The sequence below is a fragment of the Microcaecilia unicolor genome, chromosome 2 (genome assembly GCF_901765095.1).
Source record: "Microcaecilia unicolor chromosome 2, aMicUni1.1, whole genome shotgun sequence".
Classification (NCBI taxonomy): domain Eukaryota; kingdom Metazoa; phylum Chordata; class Amphibia; order Gymnophiona; family Siphonopidae; genus Microcaecilia; species Microcaecilia unicolor.
In genome coordinates, this window is record NC_044032.1 from 113,441,530 (window position 1) to 113,463,549 (window position 22,020).

The 22,020-nt window shown below is 44.3% G+C and overlaps 1 protein-coding gene across 2 annotated transcripts in view; it reads left to right on the plus strand.

Moving 5' to 3' along the window:
* The first annotated feature begins 314 nt into the window (after positions 1–314).
* CDK7 (cyclin dependent kinase 7) overlaps positions 315–22,020 on the plus strand; it is a 151,773-nt gene continuing 130,067 nt past the window's right edge. Inside the window, exons 1-2 of one of the 2 annotated variants that reach the window (XM_030192286.1) lie at positions 315–443; positions 13,409–13,468. In XM_030192286.1, coding sequence (XP_030048146.1) covers positions 378–443; positions 13,409–13,468 — 126 coding nt within the window. In that variant the 5' untranslated portion in view covers positions 315–377. The remainder of the gene's footprint in view (positions 444–13,408; positions 13,469–22,020) is intronic. The other variant, XM_030192287.1, reaches the window with a different exon arrangement.

Here is a 22,020-nt window from a genome sequence, read left to right on the forward strand (position 1 = left end):
CGACATCTCAGTATGGTTTCAAATGAGTGCACATCCTCTTTAAGGAGCTTTTAAATTCTGTGCAGCTAACACAGTGCATAATGCATATGACCATAAATGATAAAAGTGGGTAGCTGTATTAAGGTAGTGCCATTAAAAACTGTCACCTACAACTTGTCTGTTGAGTAATTCCCATGCGACTCAATTAAAGAAACTACTGTCATTACTGCGGTTGGATACTGCTTGGCTTTCGTCCACAAACCTGTTACCCTGGGCAACGAGTTGCTCCTGACCCGGAAGTGGAAAGCTCGATTTAAAGTCCCGGCCGGAAATTCCTCACGGCTGCAGTAGGACTCGGAGTGACAGTTGGTGGCGGTGCTACGGTAGCGAGGGCGGTCATGGCGTTGGACGTGCGCTCCCGGGCCCGACGCTACGAGAAGCTGGACTTCCTGGGAGAAGGGCAGGTGAGGCAGTGGCTTGTCCTCGGTGTGCGGAGCAGATGAGGAGCACCCGGACTGGATGAAGGGTTTTGAAAAGAGAAGGACGCGCCTCAGTCTGGGATTGCTTCTCGCTTTGGAGAATCCCGGAGATGCCAAGTTAACCAGTTCCAGGCAGGAGCTTTTGTCCCAGTCCTGGTTTTGTTCTTCCATTCCAAAGCAGTGTGGGATTTGTAGTGCCTGATCCAGCCCATTGAAATCAGTGCTGCAAGTTCCATAATGCACCTCTGGGGTGGTTAGAAATCCAGGACTGGCCCAGAATCTCCATCCTGGAACTGGGTAACTTGACATCTCTGTAATCCCGTGGCCATCCCATTCTATGTACTCGACGGGCAAGCGCTCAGTTATAAACCTTTAACTTCAGTGCCTTGCCTGTGTGCAGCAGTTGTTTCCAGGGGTGCCCCACAGGTTTAATTTTACAAACACATTCGCTTCTCCTCTTCCTCCTTTCCTCCTCCCCCCCCCCCCCCCCCAAGGAAAAGCAGAACACTGAAACTCTGGTACTGATTGAGCCAGCCGTGCTTTAGATCTATATAGCAATCCTATTGCAAATAATGTGTTTGCAAAAATGTGCCCAAACATGGGCGAGTGCATCAGACAGTTGTCATGGAAGCATAGATGTATCAGACATGCCTTAGCAGCAGAATCAATATGTTGAGCAGAGAACGGACTAGGATCTGGAGCATGCCTATTCTGCACATTAACCCTCTAAATTCTATACAGAGGCTAGTTTTCAAAGCACATACACTTACAAAGTTATGTAACTTTGTAAGTCTATGTGCTTTGAAAATGAGCACCATAGTGTGCCAAACGTTAAGCACCTAACTAGTGTTTCACCCCATTTGGGTGGTTAAGTGCACTTATGTGCTAATCTATTGGTGCCTGGCGTGTGATGGCAAAGGAGGCGCTCACAGAGGCATTCTAACTATTTAAGTGTGTGCTTTATTGAATATTGTTAGACGCGTAACTGCTGCATTTAGGCGTGCCCATTTACACCTGCTATAGAGCAACATAAGTGGTCATGCCTAAATTTAGTTGCCTGATTGTTGACCTACACTAGTTATCATCACCATGGAAAGCAGACTGTGGAGTACCTCAAGGATCCCCACTATCACCACTCCTTTTCAACCTAATGATGATCCCACTAGTTAAGTCCTTATTGAACCAAGGCCTTAATCCTTTCATATATGCAGACGACGCCACATTATGCATCCCTTACAAAAATGATCTAACAGAAATCACTAAAGAAATCAAACTCAGCTTGAGCATCATGAACTCATGGGCGAATGCATTTCAACTAAAACTCAACACAGAAAAAACTCACTGTCTCATCCTCTCATCCCAATACAACACAAACAAACCCACCAACATAACCACCCCAGATTTCACCCTCCCTATCTCAGATAGCCTGAAAATTCTCGGAGCTACAATTGACCGAAATCTCACACTAGAAAGCCAAGTGAAAACTACAACAAGAAAAATGTTCCACTCAATGTGGAAACTCAAACGCGTGAAACCTTTTTTCCTGAGGGAAATATTTCAAAGTCTAGTACAATCTATGGTACTAAGCCACCTAGATTACTGTAATGGAATCTATGCGGGATGCAAATAACAAATCATAAAGAAACTTCAAACTGCTCAAAACACATCAGGCAGGCTCATATTCGGTAAAACAAGATTCGAAAGCGCCAAACCTCTACAAGAAAAACTGCACTGGCTCCCAATTAAAGAACGTATTGCGTTCAAAGTCTGTACCCTGGTACATAAAATCATCTACGGCAATGCCCTGGGATACATGACAGACCTCATAGACCTACCAACCAGAAACACAACAAGATCAACACAAACATACCTAAATCTCCACCACCCAAGCTGCAAAGGATTCAAATACAAATCAACCTATGCATCCAGCTTCTCCTATATAAGCACACAACTATGGAACGCATTACCAACCGCCATGAAGACTACATATGACCACCTAAACTTCTGGAAGCTCCTAAAAGCTAACCTGTTTGAAAAGGCATACCCGAACGATCCAACTTAAATGCCTTAACCCTGCAACACAACAACATAAAAGCTCGTACTGGACATAACATAATTCTTTGCCCTTATGATCCCCAATGTATCTATCACAAATGAACTTTATCATAACCTCACTCTGTATTTGATTGCCTCTACTGTACTATGTAAGCCACATTGAGCCTGCAAATAGGTGGGAAAATGTGGGATACAAATGTAACAAATAAATAAAATAAAGTATTCCATATGAACTAGATGCACAAATTTGCAGGTATAAAATACTATCTTAGCACCTAGATTTGGGGTGCCTAACATTTAATGCCTTCATAGAATTGTACCCTAACCTGCAGTTCAGTACATTGCCCATCATTTCACAGCCAATACACCTCCCCTTTAAACATACATTCCATAAAACTGAGCTTCTTATCCCTCTGCTGTTTTGTTTGTTTTTCAAATTGGTGTATCCTCTTCACTAAAACAAACAGTTATTTCATAACATTGCAGAAAACTGGAGAATGACATGGGAACGGGGAGGCACGGGAAATCCAAGGGAACAGCAACATTTTCCCATGGTTTACCACCCAACAGGAGCAGTAAAAATCCCTGTTCTTACGGTAAAATGGAAGCATACGTTTTACTGTTGAGATCTTCCAGCCTCCTCTGTCCCATTCTGTTCGTCCCTGATGTACCGCCTCCCTGCCTGCACAAATTCGGAGTCCTTCCCAAACTCCTCCCTGGAGCAGCTTTCTCTCAGTAGAAGCACGTCACTGATCTCATTGCTCCCACTCATGCATGACATCACCACAAAAGAGGACCATGATTGGCCTTTTTTCTGATATGTTTTGTGCCAGTGATACCACATGCCATTTTGTGTGTTTCAGTGTGGTGGTAGTGGTGTTAGAAGAGAGAGATAACATAACATAAGGGTAGCCATACTGAGTCAGACCAATGGTCCTTCCTTGTCATCAAGCAGATGAAGCCATTACATATGGGTTGTGTCCATCAACCAGCAGGGGGAGATAGAGAGCATAATAAATTTGCCACTGGGCCGAGCTGCATCTACAGTACCTGTCAGCAGCTCACATTGCAGGTCAGAGCAACGTGCAAGCCGACTATCTAAGCTGGCATCAGATCGATCCAGCGGAGTGGGAACTAGCAGACGATGTATTCCTGCAGATATGTGCCAAATGGGGCAAGCAAGTGATGGATCTTATGGCGACCAGTTCCAATGCCAAAGTCCCGTGCTTCTTCAGCAGACGGAGGGATCCTCGCTCTGCCGGGTTGGATGCCTTGGCTCAACCCTGGCCCCTGGGCTTGCTGTATGTCTTCCCTCCATGGCCCTTGATAGGGCGAGTGCTCCTGCGGATTCGGCTGCATCCAGGAGAAGTGGTGCTCATCGCCCCGGATTGGCCCAGGAGGCCTTGGTATGCAGACCTCCGACAGATGCTATTGGAGGCTCCCTTTCCGTTACCTCTGGTTCCGCACCTGTTGACACAGGGTCCGGTGGCCATGGAGGACGCCTGCCGCTTTGTTCTTATGGCATGGCGATTGAGAGGGTGCAACTGAGAGATAAAGGCTAATCAATAAGGTAATTTCCACTCTCCTGCAGGCCCATAAGCGCTCCACTTCCGTGGCTTTATGCCAGGATTTGGCACCAGTTTGAAGTCTGGTGTGTTTCAAGAGCGCTTTCTTCTCCGTTGCGGGCTCCTGTCTCGCCAATTCTGGACTTTTTGCAGGATGGTGTACACAAAGGCTTGGCCTATAATTCCCTGCGGGTGCAAGTGGCAGTATTGGCCTCCCTACGTGACAAGGTTGAAGGCGTGTCCTTAGCTGCTCATCCAGATGTGGCACGGTTTCTTAGAGGGGTGGTTCGGCTCCGTCCTCCCGTGCAGGCACCTTGTCCAGCTTGGAACCTGGGGTTAGTATTGAAGGCCCTTCAGGGGGGCTCCCTTTGAACCGCTTCGGCGTGCTTCAGAAAAAGATTTGACACTGAAGGCCGTCTTTTTAGTGGCCATTACCTCGGCGAGACGGGTGTCAGAGCTCCAGGCGCTGTCCTGTAGAGACCCTTTTCTGCAATTCTCAGAGTCAGGGGTCACGGTTCGGACCGTGCCTTCCTTCATGCCTAAGGTGGTTTTAGCGTTTACCTAAACCAGCCTGTTTTTCTTCCCTCCTTTGTTGAGGAGGAGTTTCCAGATTCATTTGGGCAGTTGCACCTTTTGGATGTGCGCAGGACTCTGTTGCAGTATCTGCGAATTACAAATTCTTTCAGGACCTCTGATCATCTTTTGTGCTGTTTGCAGGTCCTCGCAGAGGGTCTTCAGTGTCTAAAGCCACTATTGCCCGTTGGCTCAAAGAAGCTATCTTTTCAGCATATCTGCTGTCTGGCGGGGCTCCGCCTGAAGCCTTTAAGGCACATTCCAAGAGCGATTTCCTCTTCCTGGGCGGAAACTGGAGCACTATCTCTTCATGAGATTTGCAGTGCTGCAACATGGGCTTCTAAGCTCTCTTTCGTCCGACATTACAGGCTGGATGTGGCTGCCAGGAGGGATGCGCGTTTGGTGCTAGCGCGTGGTGTGGCTGTTTCCCACCCTATTTAGGGATTGCTTTGTTACATCCCATACGTAATGGCTTCATCTGCTTGATGACAAGGAAGGGAAAATTAGGTTCTTACCATGATAATTTTCTTTCCTTTAGTCATAGCAGATGAAGCCACGAGCCCTCCCTGTATGATTGTCTGTATTGCAGTGATTCTGATTTCAGGTGCTGTTCTTGTTTCCTGAAGTTATATTCCTTCCTTGGGGAGTCGGAAAACAGTCTTCAGGATTCTTGTACAGTTATAGGAGGATGAGTTCATTCCCTCCAGTTCATGTTTGGGAGGATGAGTTTATTCCCTCCAGGAGGATGCAAGTATTCCCTCCGTTTATACAAAGTGGAGGACGAGTTTATTCCCTGTGAGTTCATTCCCTCCTTTTTTGAGTTTATGCCCTTGCTAAGGGGCCATCGTTCGCTGTGAGGAAAGTTCATGTTATTCCCATTGTGGTTTGCCATACTGCTTTGGAAGCTTCAAATACTGAAGAGGCAGTGGAGCTAGCTGGCCATGATGCATTGTGAAAAGTTGAGTGCTCTCTATCTCCCCCTGCTGGTTGATGGACACAACCCATACGTAATGGCTTCATCTGCTATGACTAAAGGAAAGAAAATTATCATGGTAAGAACCTAATTTTCCCTTGGCCTTCAGGTCTTCTGCACAGGTCTTAGCATCTGGGTTTGATAGCTTAATTCTTTCCTTTCTCTTGTATTTCCGTAAACAGTGTGCTAATGTCTAGCTGACTCTTTCCACATTGTTGTCTCTGTGCTAGATTTCTTTCTGCATAGGTGGCCATAGTAGTGCAGAAAATTGTGTGGCAGAACCTGCACTGTTTTCATACTTTATTATATTGACTTCAGAGTGATGCTTGCAATGCGCATGGTCACATATTACAAGCTAGGAGGAGAGTGGGAAGGTAGCACTGCTTGGCAATGAGACAGAAAAGGGCAGAATTGAGGAAACAAATGTGTGCAGTGAAATAAAAACTGCTTATTTATATACTCACTGAGCACAAAACACTTTCAAAGAAATAACCTATCATTTGTCAGTGCTGGACAGTTGGTGGCCCAATTTGAGTTAATGTTTTTGAGGCTCTAGAAGAGAGCCATGGTTTATGACCTCTAGCCAGGATCTATCAGTGCAAAGGCTAGTCAAAGTGTGTGTGAGTTGGGGGGAGGGGGTATAAAATAGCAGAAAACCCTATATAGTTGCAAGTAAAGGCTCATGAAAAATGGTTACAGTTGAGTTGGAAACCAAAAAGAGAATGAGGCCACATTAGCTAGGTCTTCATAACAATTGTGGATGCTAAACTCTACAGAAATCACCCCTGCTTGAACTCAGTGAAGGTGTTTGCTTGATGTTGGAGATGTTTTGCAACAACAGAGCAGGTACCTCTGCAGGAGCAAACTGCTGGGACAAAAAAAAATAAAGGACTAGGAGTGGGAGTTGTATATCTAATTATATAGTAGGGCTGTGAGAGCACAAATACTATTGTTAGGTTTATGTACCTGTTTTGTCCACAGTATTAGTTTATTATATTAGTCCACTTGAATATGTAGAAATAAGAGTCAATAGACAAGAGCATTGCTGTTCTCAGTCACTGTCAAATATGGGCCTCCTGAGCTGTAATATTTTACTGTCACTGTCTCGTTAGTCCACTTCCTCTTCTATTTGACTCCAGAATAGCTCTGCTGTTTTCACACTGACTTGTTAACAGAACCTAGGTAAGATGGGCAGGGGCATAGCCATGGGTAGCCTGAAAGGCCTGAGCCCCCCACTTTGGGATCAAGCCCCCTCCATAATTGCAGCACTGGTTTAATGGTTGGTGAGGATGCCCAAGCCTCACTAGCTGAAGACATCCACTGCACAAGTCCCCACCTGAGCAGTGTGGAAGTCAGCAGTGTGCTTCAGCTACCAATGCCGGCATTCTTATGCAGGCTCAGCTCAGCGACTGAATTGAGCATAAGTAGGAGTGCTGGTGTCGTGGTCCTCTTTGGCTGGCGGGGCTTGGGCATCTTTGCCAGCCACCAGAAAATACCATACAGCTTCCACATCCCAATGGCCCTCTTACTTATTATATTTATGACATTTTTACCAAACATTACGCCTTGTAGCGCTATAGAAATGCTAAATAATAGTAGTAAATAGTAACATTAGCCCGAGAGTCACTCAGGTTCAACGTGGTTTACATAATAATTAAATGAATGATAGATATTAAAAATTACATGAGCAGATTATAAAAGTACAATAAATGATACTGTAACATTGGCTTTGTATAACAAATGTAACATATGTGGTGAATTAACCTGGGTGCAGCTGTTCTTAAGGGTAGATGGATAGAGAAGAAGATGAAATCATTATTACGTTTGTAAACAAAAAAGTGCAGATGAATAAATATGGGTACAATTAGTGCTAGATAGGATTAGGAAAGAAAGAAGAAGTGAAATTAATTGTATGAATGGATAATGCTCAAATAGAATTCTTTGTTTTCTGAAAGGCTAAATTGAAAAAAAAAAGAGTTTTCAGTAGGTTTCTGAAGAACAGGTAATCTTCTGTGCATTTAATTGTTTAATTGTTTTTGGTAGAGAATTCCTAATTCCTTGTCACTTGCAGCAGATGAATCCATGAACTAGTGGGTTAAGTCCGCCTACCAGCAGGTGGAGATAGAGATAAACAAACTAAAGGCAGTGATGCCAGACGGCCAGCTCCTTCCTCAGTTAGTATGTCTCTATCTCAGCAGGTGGTGGACGGCTTTTTCTCCAGCTCCTGGGCCCAAGGCCTCTGAGGGTGCTCCTTGGCCGGTGGCCAGTTTGAGCCGGGGGTGGTGGACTGGTGGTGTCTACTTTGGCAGTGTACGCAATTACTGGGCCCTTGCTGCACAGCGAAGTTTGTTGTTGCTAAGAACAGGTTTGTGTTACTGCTGTCTGAGTCCTGTTTTCGGTTGCCTGCTTGTCTGAGCCTGCCTCGAAGTGGACTCGGACAGTTTTTTCTTCATCTCAGCTGTCAGTTCCCGTGCTTTCCTGGTCCGGGGTAAGTCCTGCTGGGTTCCTGTTTGGGGATGGGCGATGGCAGCGGAGGCGGTAAAACGCTGTTCCCGATGCGGGAAATGGCGTTCGGCGGTGGGCCTTTGCAGCGCAGGATGCGCTGATTGGTGGGCCTTGACGGAGCGGTGGCCCCCCGAGAGCGTGCTTTCCTGCCCGGAGCCTAGCGATTCTCGCGCCATTTTGCGATTGGTGGCGGACCGGCTCTGGTAGCGGTTTTGGGCAAAGCTTCTTCTCCGCTGGTAGGGGAGTCGGGGGAGCCGTCAGGCACTGTGGATGGTGGTGCAGGTGCCATGGCTGCAACCTCCTCCGTTGCAGGGGAGGGGTTTTCGCCAGAGTTTATTTTGCTACTCCATCAGGCGTTTTTGTTGAAAAGGGCCTTGCCTCCCCCCCACGCATTTGCGACAGCTTCAGCCTTGATTCTCTCAGGGGGTCTGGGGGTAACCAAGAGATTTGGGGTTTTTCCCCAGAGGATTTCTCCTCCCTTAAAAAGCCTAGGCTTTCTTTGGGGTCTGAGGAGGGGTCCTGCATACGGTCGCCTGCAGCTTCCTCCGTGGTGGCTCTCTCGGAGCAGAGGGGGGGGGGGTAGAGGACGGTGTCCTCACTGACCAACCGGAGGACTCTTCCACTGTGAGGATTTTCCATAAGGGGGAGTTGTCCTCCTTTATCTCTCAGGCGCTAGAAGCCCTGAATATAGAGGACCCTGAGGTTGCGGCTTCTCAGGCGGTCAACCCCAAGATGGCTAGTACCAGACAAGCTTCTAAGGCCTTTCGGTACATGAAGCTATTGAAGAATTGATTTCGGCCCAGTGGGCGGATCTGGATGGGGACCTTGAAAGTAGCCAGGGCTATGGCCAGGCTGTATCCGGTTTCAGCGGACTGTTTAGAGCAGTTTGCTCTACCTAGGGTGGATGCCTGGTGACGGCGGTCACTAAGAAGACTACTCTTCCAGTGGAAGGTGGTGTGGCACTTAAGGATATGCAAGACAGATGGCTAGAGGCCTCTTTAAAACGTGCCTTTGAGGTGGCCGCTTTGACACTTCAATCTTCTGTTGTAGTTCTTATATGGCTAGAGCTTGTCTCAGTTGGCTACATTCTGTCATGGATTCGATTTCGGAGTCTGATATGCCGGGAACTCCTCAGATGTCGCTGATGGATATTGGGCTGGCGTACTTGGCGGATGCCTTGTATGATTTGGTCCGTGCTTCGGCCAAACCATGGCCTTGAATGTTTCCTCTCAGCGTCTTCTGTGGCTCTGTCATTGGGCCGCAGATATGGCCTCTAAGCAACGGCTCATTAAATTGCCTTTCCGAGGGAAATTGCCTTTTGGGGAAGACCTAGAAAAGATTGTTAAAGATTTGGGGAATTCCAAATCTCAGCATCTTCCGGAGGATAGACCCAAGTCTACTTCCAGGCAGGGAACCTCGAGGTCACGTTCAGAGAAATGCGATGGTATCGCCCGGGGTGGTCCAACGCAGCTTTCAGCGTCCTTGTTTTGTGCAGCGTTCTTCCTTCGCAACGAGAAGTGTGTGGCTGGACCCCCCTCTCGTCTGGGGGTCCTTCTCGGGCCTCCGAATGATGGGGCGCAGGTCCACAGGAGAGCAGATCGGTGGTCGGCTTTCTCTGTTTCTTCCAGAGTGGGCCAGAATTACTTCGGACCAGTGGGTCCTCAATGTGGTGCGAGAAGGTTACAAGCTAGAATTCTTCTGTCCCATCACAGACTTTTTTCTGGAGTCCCGCTGTGTATCACGGGCCAAGAGGACAGCGTCCCGTCATACTTTTGCGAAGCATTACAGGCTAGACATGTCTCTTTGGGAGGATGTGAGTTTTGGGGCAGGAGTGTTGGAGCGGGGAGCATCGGCTTCCCATCCTACTTAAGAATGCTTGGTACATCCCACTAGTTCCTGGATTCAACTGCTGCAAGTGACAAGGAAGGTAAAATTATGTCTTACCTGATCATTTTCTTTCCTTTAACGCAGCAGATGAATCCAGGATCCCTCCCTTGTTCAGCTGACGTTTTTTTTTCATTTTCCACACAGTGTGGCTATTTTTTCCTTCCGGGTTCTCTCTTGCAGAGTTCAGACAGATATGGGAACACGGAAAGGATTCCGATTTCTGGCTCAAGTTGCAGTTATTTCGATGTTCTATTTGGTTCTCTGTTTTTCATAGTGAGGATGGTTTCTGGTTGTTATTGCTTTCATATTTTTGGCCTTGGCAAATGCTTACGAATGACATACTAACAGAGGAAGGAGCTGGCCGTCTGGCATCACTGCCTTTAGTTTGTTTATCTCTATCTCCAACTGCTAGTAGGCGGACTTAACCCACTAGTTCCTGATCATCTGCTTCGTAAAGGAAAGAAAATTATCAGGTAAGACATAATTTTACCTTTTAGTACCTTGATATGAGAAACTGACATTGTGAATTGTTTTATAGATTACATTCCTACAAATAGGGAAATGCAGACTGAGATATTCTCTGGATGATGATACAGCTACGTGGGGGTAATTCAATGAGATTGTTCATATATGATGGAGCAGAACCATATAGAATTTGGTGAATAAAAACACAGAACTTGAAAGATATTCTATCTTTTATTTGTAACCAGTGTAGGTTATACAGAAGAGGAGTTGCTTTGGCGAAGCGAGGTGATCTACATATGAGGCATGCAGCGGTATTTGAGCAGTTTGTAATTTTTGATAAGGCCGCCTTTTATTCTTGCATAGGGGAGTTGCAGTAGTCTGATTTTGTTAGTACTAGGAATTGAACCAAAATACAAAGACTGATTTAGTAAAAAAAACGGTCTTAATCTCTTTAGTTTCCAAAGTGAGTTAAAGAACCTTGAGAGTACCTTAGAAACTTGAGTTTCAAGGGTAAGGAATTGATCAATCGTGATTCCGAATATTTTCATTCATGAGTCAAGGGGATAAGTGATGTTCTCTAATGTAAAATTTTTAAGATTTATACGTTGGTGAGGGTTAGTTACTATTAAAACGTAGTTTTTTCAGTATTGAGCTTTAATTTAAAATTAGATGCCCAAGATTCCATTAATTTGATGCCTAATTTGATCGAGTTAGTTATTTCAGGTAGTGCTTTAGAGAATGGGATATAAATCAGCCACGTAAATGAATTTACGAAAGACCATTTATTTCTGGTAGATTACGTAGGGGGATCATCATAATATTGACAGGATGGGGGACAGAGGAGAACCTTGAGGTACTCCACAATCAAGATACCATATTGAAGAAATTGTACCTGTTGTTTGTTGACCTTGATATGATCTGGACTTTAGAAAGCCAGAGAACCATTTCAGGACAGCCCCACAGATTCCATAATGGTTGAGGATATTTAGAAGAATATTATGGTCAACAGTGTCAAAGGCATTAGACATATCAAACTGAAGTGTTAATATTTTGTTGCCAATACTTGGTTCTCTTCTGAAGTTTGGCTAAGAGGGTAGTAAGAACAGTCTCAGTACTATAAGAGGGTCTAAACCAGATTGTGAGCTGTGCAAGATGGAATTGAGTTGAAGATATTCCATTATTTGTTGCATGACAAGTCCTTCTATAACTTTAACCAATAGAGGAATTGAGGGCACTGGTCTATACTTAAGCTTGCTTGGGTATTATTTGGTATGGGAATCAAGATAATATTGCCATTTTGAGAGGGGAACAGACCCTGAGATATCATCAGAGTAAGGGAAGGGAGCAAAAGCTAGTCATTGATTTATTGAATTAGTCCAGGGGTGGACAGCCATGGGCCTTCGAGGACCATAACCCAGTCGGGTTTTCAAGATTTCCACAATGAATATGCATGAGATTGATTTGCATGCATTGCATCCATTGTGTGTCAATAGATCTCATACATATTCATTGTAGAAATCTTGAAAACCCGACTGAATTGTGGCATTCAAAGATCGTGGTTGTCCATCCCTGAATTAGTTCAATAAAAAGGTATCATTTGCAACTTGTTTTCAAGCTCTTATTTCTACATATCTAATTTTTTTAATGAATTGCTTTTGGGCCCTATGTCCATATCTAGACTAGCTTGCCTTGCACTCCTGTAACAGACCACTGTCAGCTGTACATATAATTTGCCATCGATTATTTTGTCTTTCTCATCTTGTCTATTAAGTTGTTACATTGTATTGTTCTGACTTTGTGAGTATCATATCTGTTATATGAAAGTTCTATTATGCTGCCTATTATAGTGTATCATTTATATCCCGCAGACATATGTTATATTGTTATACAACTTTCTTTTGTGCTGTTCTTAATGCATATTTCTGACAATGTATCATATTATTGGTATTACTATGATTTAATTTGCCTATCTCCAAGTTTTACATTGTTTAAACTGTGTTTCAGCTGACATTTGGTCATTTTACTGCTCACAAAATAAGTTGTTTATATGAAGCATTACCTGTTGTACACCACTTTTGGGTAATTCTCTTCATAGAGGCAGTTAATAAAGGCTAATAAATAAATATCAGTTGGAGGTTTACCCCTGGATTCTATAGATTCTGTATAGGTTGCCCAATTTGGGTGTGGGATGCCAGCTGTGCATGTAAAATAATTAGTTAATTAGGTGCTAACAGTTATTGGAGTTGATTGGCACTTAATTGGTAGCAATTAGGAGTTTTGCACATATCTGCCCTTTGCTCTGTTGTATAACATGCACACCTAAATTTCATACAACCAGACTCAAAGGGGACAATTGCCATGGAGAGGACATGACCATGGACGGGTCAGGGACGTTCCCAGAAATTTGGCCTGATGTGATAGAATATTTGGATTTCCATGTCCAACTGCCACCAGTTGGACGAGAGCATTTACACAAGGTTGAAATTCTGCAGGTGATGGGTGCGGGGGAATCCATGCTAAGCTTTATCTATAAAGGTTGCTTAATGCTAAGCAATTTTATAGAATTGACCACTTAGCGTAGATCTTAATGGTGCCTAACTTTGGTACCATTTACTGAATCTGGCCCTTAATGTGTAAATACTGTATATCACATTTAGTAAATAAAAGAAAGGTAATGTTACTTAAATAGGACATAATGCTGGACCAAGTAAAACACAAAGTGCACTAACACAAAGCATATGTTAGCATTAAAAGACATTTCAAACTAGATATGCTGAAGGGATTTTCCCAGTTGTGTATCTATGAAATAATATGGCATTTCAGAACAATTGCTGAAACCTTTAACAAGCCTGTAGTATTTATAGCCCAAAATGTCTGATAATTGTGCTAACTGTTCTTGATCTTTCTTGGATGTTCTGCATTTCTAGTTTGCCACAGTATATAAGGCAAAAGACAAGACCACTGGTAGAATCGTTGCTATAAAGAAGGTGAGCTTTTTTTTTTTTCTTTGCCTGCTGGATACTGTTACCACAATGCTGCTTAAATCTTTGTATTGAAATAACTTCTTAATACCTATCATTAAAATAGGGCAAAAATTAAATATAAAGTGAGAAAATTATTTGGAAAGCAATGAAGGAATAAAGTGGAGAATATACTACTACTTATCATTTCTATAGCTCTATCAATCCATGATGCAATCACAAATTAAGTATCTGTGGTTCTGGTTTCCCAGTCTCTAAAAAGATATAGTGGAACTAGAAAAGGTATGCAGAGAATTGTGACAGTGATAGAAGGTGGAACACTCCCGTATGAGGAAAGGCTAAATAGATGTAGGGCCTTCTCAGGTAGGAGAAACAGGTGACTGAGAGGAGATATGATAGAGGTCTATAAAATCATGAGTTGGAATTACAACAGGTAAATAGAGAATGATTGTTAACCTTCAAACTACACTAAGACAAAGAGACTCTCAAAGAAACTAGTAGGTAACATGTTTAAAACAATCAGAGAAAATGTTTTTCACTCAACAATTCACTTCAGTGGCTGAGGAACTTTTTATATTTATAAAGTGTGCCATAATAAAAACAAAGGTCTCCTGCAGTGGCTAGTTGAGGTCAAGGATCTCAGAGAGGGCAATCAATTCCTTGCTCTTTACCCCCAGCCTCATGCAATGGATTCCCATATCTATATAACTAATAATAATGTCTAGACCTTTACAAAATTGCACCCATCAGGACTTCAGACCAATTTTTCACTTTATAAATTGTGAAAGGAATGGCATTAACAGTGGTTGATTATGCCACTGTTTGTCATTCTTTATTTACCAATCCCATTTAGATGCGAAGTGTACATAAATATATTTTTGTGTGTTCAGTCTAGTTGAAAATATCAATTACTTTTATAAAAAGTTTAGATTCTTGGTTTGTGGTAACAAATATATATTCTTGGCCTTGCCAAAAATGCATTAAAAAGCACCATTCATAAATCTGTATCTGATTCTCAGTGCTCAGAAATTGCTAGTTGATGTTTTGGCATTTGTATGTTTCAGGATCTGTCACAGCAAACTAGGTACTACATTGTTTGAATTACTTTCAACCTTATTCTTTGTTGTCATGTTTCAAAATATGGCAAATCACCACTTACATATACACATCTCAGGAACAGCCAATCCCCATTTGACACTTAAAACATCCCCTTCATTCAGTGGTTGTTTCACTGAATGACTCAGTTTTCTCAGTAAAGCAAGACTACTCAATGTCCACATTTAAAACAAGTGGAAACATACTCATCCTAATTCTATATATGGCGCTCAAAATTGCATACACAAATGTGGGTTCATTCAATTTAATTGATAAATGAGCCAATTGGCGCTGATAATTGGGTGCTAATCAGTTATCAGTGCTAATTGGCATTAGTTTAAATTTGCACATGCACCTTTAGGTGCTGGAATCTGCATGTAAATTGTGCGTGTGAATCTGAAAAAGGGGTGTGGCCATGGAAGGGGCATGGGCGGATTAAGAGCGTTTCTGGAATTTGCGTGCAGTGTTATAGAATAAGGGAGATCCATGCCTAATTTAGGCACAAGAATTTACACCAGGATTTAGTGTGAATCTTCATGCCCAAACTGCCAAACACTATTTCGGCTCCCAGCTCTGTTAATTTTATCGGTGCCAATTTTTTGGTGCCATATACAGAATTCAGTCTGTATATGTAACTGGAAGATCATTGTTTTCTTGATATAAAAATTTTTATCCCAATTACCTCCACAAAAAAACACAACATTCAATTAATATATAATAACTTGCAATTAGATGAAATCATGTTCTAATACAATACAATGTGATACAGCTGGAGCTTCCAAATATTTCTTCAGAAGCTGGCTTCTTGTTTGATCATACTTGTACAAAACATCATCTTGGTTTTTTTTCTATATACATGAGTGGAACATGGACATTCAGTAGTACTGCAAGTATAAAGCACCAGTTGTTCTCAAATCCAATTAATACAGTAAATGATGGTAGATAAAGGACCATTCCTTAGCATCTTGAGCAGATGAATCCAGAAACAGGTGGGTTGTATCTGTCTATCAGCAGGTGGAGATAGAGAGCATTGAAGTGAAGGCAGTGATACAGGATGGCCAGCCCCTCCGCCATCAGTATATCACTATCTCCAGCAGGTGGTGGACAAATTTTTCTCCAGAATCCAGGAGCTGGAGAGAATCCGTTCACCACCTACTGGAGATAGAGCTCCTGGATTTTGAAGTTTAGGGTGCCTCCTGGGCTAGGCCTAGCCAGTTGAGCCAGGGGATATGCAGCCAAAGGAGCCAGCTTTGAGGGCATACTTGTGTCCAGGTCCTTGCCTTACCCAGCAGTTCCCCTTCTCCCAGTGTTTTCTGCCTTGGGTTTCCTGGCTGTGCTGCATTAGCCTTCCTCACAAAAAAAAACCCAAAACAAAACACACAAGACAGCGTTTCAGCCGGTTCTCAATCTTCAAAAAGAAAAAGAGTACAGAGTCTGTCTTGTGGAAATCTGTGCCTGAGACATTTTTTCCTCTGATGAGGCTGGGGTGCCGGTTGGGCGGCGGGCTCCTCCTAGAAGACTCTGCTGCTGTCGGAGATTCCGCTTGATTCCTGTGGTGAGTGGTTCTTTTTTTTTTTTTTCCTACTGTCTGCTCAGTCGGGGCTTAGCAGGGCGGACATATGGCAGTGGAGACAGTGAAACGCTGTTCCTGCTGCAGGAAGAGATGTTCTGCAGCGGGTCTCTATAGTGCAGAATTCACGGAGGGCTTGGTTGGAGATGGCGCTTTGGTCTTTTCAGACGTGGTGGTTTTCCACGTGGAGGCTCATGGCTTGAGTGCCATTTAGTCAGTTTCCTGCTGATGCAGTCCCGGCTTCTCTTCAGCTGAGGCATCTGGAGCACTCGCTGCTGGCACTTCCTATATGGTCTCTGATGAGGCCTTGGCGGCCTCAGGGGGGCACTCCAAGTGTGGTCATGAGGCAGAGTTTGCTGGGGTTTTTCTCCCCAGGTTTTGTCCTGCTGTTGCATCAGGCATATTTATTGAAGCGGGCCTTTCCGCAGTTGCAGCCAGCTCAGGTGATGGAGACCCAGGGAGCTTCCTTTCGGGATTTTGGTCAGCTTGCACAGGCTTCTGTGGAGGACTCCATGCAGAAGCAGCAGCAGAAGGCCTCCATGTCTGAGGTGGGGTCGTTGGGCCCATATCCTCCCACCCCTTTGCTCGCTGCGGGTGTTCTGGAGAGGCCTTATGGCCTTCTAGTCTAGAGGAGGTGGATGAGGGTGAGCCCTCCAGGAGGAACCGAATGACTCAATGGCTGTCCCGCATTTTCATTGGGACAAGCTGTTGGCCCTCATTTCTGGTGCCTTGGAGGCGTTGAATATTTCAGATCCTGAGGCACAAAGCAACCTCTACGGTAAATCTGAAGATGGTGAGCACGAGGGAAACCATAAGGTGTTCCTGAGCTTATTTCAGCTCAGCGTCTGACCCTGATGGAGGTCTCAGGTGGCGATGGCTCGTCTCTATCCAGTGGGTGCTGATCATGCTGACAGGTTTTCTCTCCCTAAGGTGGATGCCCTAGTGATGGGGGTAACCAAAAAGAACACTCTCCCTGTGGAGGGGAGGGGTGATGTTGAAGGACATGCAAGACCAGCGTCTAGAGACTTCTTTGAAGCATTCATTTGAGGTGTCTGCTCTTGCTCTGCAGGTCTCTATTTGTAGCTCTTACGTGGCCAGAGCGTGCCTTAGCTGGCTTCAGCTGGTGCTAGGACCAGGATTCGTCCTCCTTGTTGGCGGCTGCGGTGCCTCACATGGAGTCGGGGTCTTGCTTATTTAACTGACACTCTTTATGATTTGGTGCTTGCGTTGGCAAAACAGATGGCTTTGGTGGTTCCTTCCCAGCGGTTTGCTGTTGCCTTTGCCATTGTGTGGCAGAAATGTTGTCTAAGCAGCGTCTTACTAAGCTGCCATTTTGGGGGTAAGCTGCTGTTCGATGAGGATCTTGAGGAATATTGTGAAGGATTTGGGAGACTTCCAAATCCCAGTGGCTTCCAGAGAACAGCCCCAAATCCGCTCCTAGGGCCGGCACGTCAAGGCCTCGGCTTCGGGAGGCTTGGCAGTACCATCTGGGTTGAGTGTTGGCAGCTTTTTAGCGTCCCAGATTCCAGAATTACTCTAACTTTTTTGAAGTGAGAAAAGGTCCTTGGGAGCAGCTGCCAGGCAGGGGGCTCCAGGGTACTCCATACAATGATGGGCACCGGTCCACTCTTCGGTGTCTCAGGAAGTCGGCTGACTCTCTTCTACAAACAGTGGACCAAGATCACTTCAGACTAGTGAGTTTTAGATCTTATCAAAGATAGCTGCAGACTAGAATTCTACTCTCCTGTCAAAGAATCCTTTTTGGAAACTTGGTGCACCATGGCTTCCAAGCAGGCAGCGATAGATGGCACATTGCAGTCTGTTGGACATGGGGGCGGTAGAACCAGTTTCCCTGCTTGAGGTACACCTGACACTGTGAAGACTGTGGCTACTTATAGGTGGAAGACATTGAAGTGCTTCCTGCATTCAAGAGAAAGTAAAGTATTGGTGCTGGAGTTATGGCAAACAATTGAGCCTCTAGTGCATGCAAAAATAAATAAAAAAAAAGAAAAAAGGAAAGTGAAAAAAACTCGCGAGATAAAAGGAAAATAAGAATTAAATGTAGAGCATGGGACACTTTTGTACGTTGAAATTGCACTGGGGAAGACTGGGGGCAGTCGATGATTATACTTAGTCACGAAATATAGGCTCATCTTTGGTGATAAAAAAAGTTGCCTAAGTAACCATATGAGACTTCCCCATCACAAATTAGTAAATAGAAGCACAAAGTACCATACGTTCTACCTCTAGTTAGTTGTGTATTATTCCTAGGATAAGCAGCATAAAATCTGTTTTACTGTTCTGAGATCTTGCCAGGTACTTGTGACTTGGATTGGCCCCTGTTAGAAACAGGAGACTGGGCTTGATGGACCTTCTTCGGTTTGTCCCACTGTGGAACACTTATGTTCTTATGACTGGTTGAAATCCCAGGTTTATGTAGACACTTCCACAGAGTAAATGTCTACACATTTGAAAATTCAGAAGTATGCACATAGTTCCAAACACAGTTCCCAAGAACACCTCCTTTTACAGTGGATAAAAGTATGCATAAAATGACACACGTTTCACACATACTTTTTGCCAACATATTGGGGGAGGGGGAGACAATTTTCTAAAAGTCCATTTCTGTAGGTAAAGCACCGTTTTACCTGCAGAACTGGCATCAAAAATACCTTTTCTATGGGGCCCTTTTACTAAAGGGCATTAAGCCCTAACACATGAGAAACTGCTTATTGCAAAATGTGTTAAAAGCATTTTGTGGTAATTTCCCCTCTTCCACATGCTAACCACACATTTAAAAAAAAATAGTTTTTGGAGGGGGCAGTCATAGGCGGGGAATGGGTATGTAAGTGTTAAAGAAGACAGGTCTATTACAAAATGCCTGACCACCAGCCTGGGGCTACCCCATGGCCACTATCCCCAGCACAGCTCAGGTCTGCCTGCACCTGTTGCTTATGCTGTACACTAGCATCCTTCTCCCACCGACTGGGTCCCAACCGCTTCTGGGCAAGTCTCCCACTCTCAGATTATCCCCAGTGATTCCTAGGTTACTGGGGCCACATTCCCAGTGGTCCCACAGTTGCTAGAAAGCACCCACAGACCCAACACACAAACCACCAGGATTCTTAGTCCAGACAAGCAGAGGCAGTAAACTAAAAATGTTTATTATCATACAAAAAAAAAAAACAATGAACAGAAAAGGTGCAATCGTCAAACATTAACAAGTAGCTGAAATATGGATCAATTATAAAACTGTCTAAACATATGTATATTCTACTATAATAAAACGCAGCCTCAACGTTCTGAGGACACTGATGTCACTGAAGTCACTCACACCGGTTCGTGGTTTCATGGTGGTGAAGCCACACAACATCTTCATGCCCCGCCCTCGCGTCACACGTGATGACGTCGAGGGCGGAACACCAAAACAAATTAACGCATGGGGAGAAGTAGCGTTTCCCTACTCCTCCCCTTCCAACAAATCCCAGCCGCCGCCGACGTGCAGATGAACCCGGCCCCTTTCGCCACATAGCCCCGCCCCTTACAACTTACCGCCCCGCCCACAGTAGCACACACTTAACCTCACCAACCTCCCTCCCCCCCTGTCACCTCCCCTCCCCTTACGCGTGTCTCCCTGGTGGTCTAGAGGTACCTGTTCGGTCGGGCCAGGAAAGAAAGAGCCCCCTCTTTCCTCCCGTAGCGGTGGCTTCCTTGCTGCATCGTGTGGGAGTCCGGCTCTCGGCGTTTGAAAATGGCCTCCGAGACTTCAAGCTGCCTCGCGAGACTTCAACTCTCGGCGGCCATTTTGAAACGCCGAGAGCCGGACTCCCACACGATGCAAGCTACCACCACCGCTACGGGCAGGAAAGAAGGGGCTCTTTCTTTCCTGCCCCGACCGAACAGGTACCGTAAGGGGAGGGGAAGGGAGTCCCGTGCCCGCTAGCGCCCGTTTCATCGGCGCCAGAAACGGGCCATTTTTACTAGTATCTTAATAATACCTAGGGCGATAAGCACATATAGCAGCTCACAAGTTATCAAATATAACTGTTCACAGGGCCTCAGCAAAGAGATGCTTCTCTCTTTTGTCCCTGGCTAAGGCTGGAGAAAAAGCTGAATTTTGAGCTCCTGGGCCAATCAGAGCCCAGAACAACAAATTTTAAAAGTAGCTGGCCACATCACTGCAGGTTACCTCTTATCTGTGTTAACTAAAGAAGGAACAGTCATTTCTCTGTTAACAGCTTTAAGCATAAACTTGTACAACCTGCTGGCCAAACTAAAGAAATACATTTCAATAAATAATACAGTTTTACAGACTTAAAACCCACTGTTTTGTCACATATACACTAACTGAATAACACAGATTTAATGTTGTTATTATTATTATTTGTTACATTTGTATCCCACATTTTCCCACCTTTTGCAGGCTCAATGTGGCTTACATATAACCGTTAACGGTGTTAGCCGATTACAGTTTGAACAAATACATAGTATGAATGAGTACAGACTGATATTGTGGTATAATGAGGTATATGTATGGTAGGAAACAGTTGGGGGGAACTTAGAGAGGGAAAGGGGGAAGAAGAGTCAGGTAATGTCCATTGCAGTCTTTGGTTATGTTGTGTTGCAAGTGACCGGTATTTTTATGTTGGGTCAGTGGGGTATGCTCTTCTGAACAGGTCTGTCTTTAGTGCTTACTGAAAATTTAGGTGGTCGAGCGTAGTTTTTACTGCTTTTGGTAATGTATTCCATAGTTGTGCACTTAGGTAGGAAAAGCTGGTTGCATAGGTGGATTTGTATTTGAGTCCTTTGCTGCTTGGGTAGTGGAGGTTTAGAAATGATCGTGCAGATTTTGTAGAGTTTCTAGTTGGCAGGTCGATGAGGTCTGTCATATATCCCGGTGCCTCGCTGTAACTAATTTTGTGAACAGTCGTGCAGATTTTGAAAGTGGTGCTTTCTTTGATTGGTAGCCAGTGCAGTTTTTCTCTGAGTGGTTTGGCGCTATCAAAATGTGTTTTTCCAAATATAAGCCTGGCTGCTGTATTTTGGGCGGTCTGAAGTTTCTTTATGATTTGATCCTTGCAACCCGCATAGATTTCATTACAGTAATCTGCGTGGCTTAATACCATGGACTGTACCAGGTTACGAAATATTTCCCTCGGGAAGAATGGTTTTACGCGTTTGAGTTTCCACGTTGAGAAAAACATTTTCTTTATGGTGGATTTCACTTGGGTCTCTAGTGATAGGTTACGGTCAGTTGTTACTCTGAAAATTTTCAGGCTGTCTGAGACAGGGAGGGTGTATCCTGGGGTGTTAATGTTTGTGGGTTTGTATGTATTGTATTGGGATGAGATGATGAGACAGTGTGTTTTTTCTGTATTGAGTTTTAGTTGGAATGCATTTGCCTATGAGTTCATGATGTCCAAGCTTAGTTTGATTTTGTTGGTGATTTCCGCCAGATCATGTTTGTATGGGATGTATAATGTAACGTCATCAGCGTAGATAAATGGGTGGAGGCCTTGGGTGGATAGGGTCTTGGCTAGTGGGGTCATCATGAGGTTGAAGAGGATCGGTGATAGTACTGATCCTTGCAGTACTCCGCAGCCTGGTTTCCATGCTGACGATATGTTTATTTTTGATTTCACTTGATATGTTCTTGTGGTTAGAAAGCTCTTAATCCAATTCAGAGTGCCACCACTGATTCTGAAGTATTCTAGGATTCTTAGTAGTATGGTATGGTTAACCATGTCGAATACACTTGACATGTCAAATTGGAGGAGGAGGATGCTCTTGCCTATTGCTATTTCCTTCTTGAATTTGGTTAGGAGAGTGAGTAGTACTGTTTTGGTGCTGTGTAGGGGTCGAAATCCTGATTGTGACTCATGTAGTATAGTGA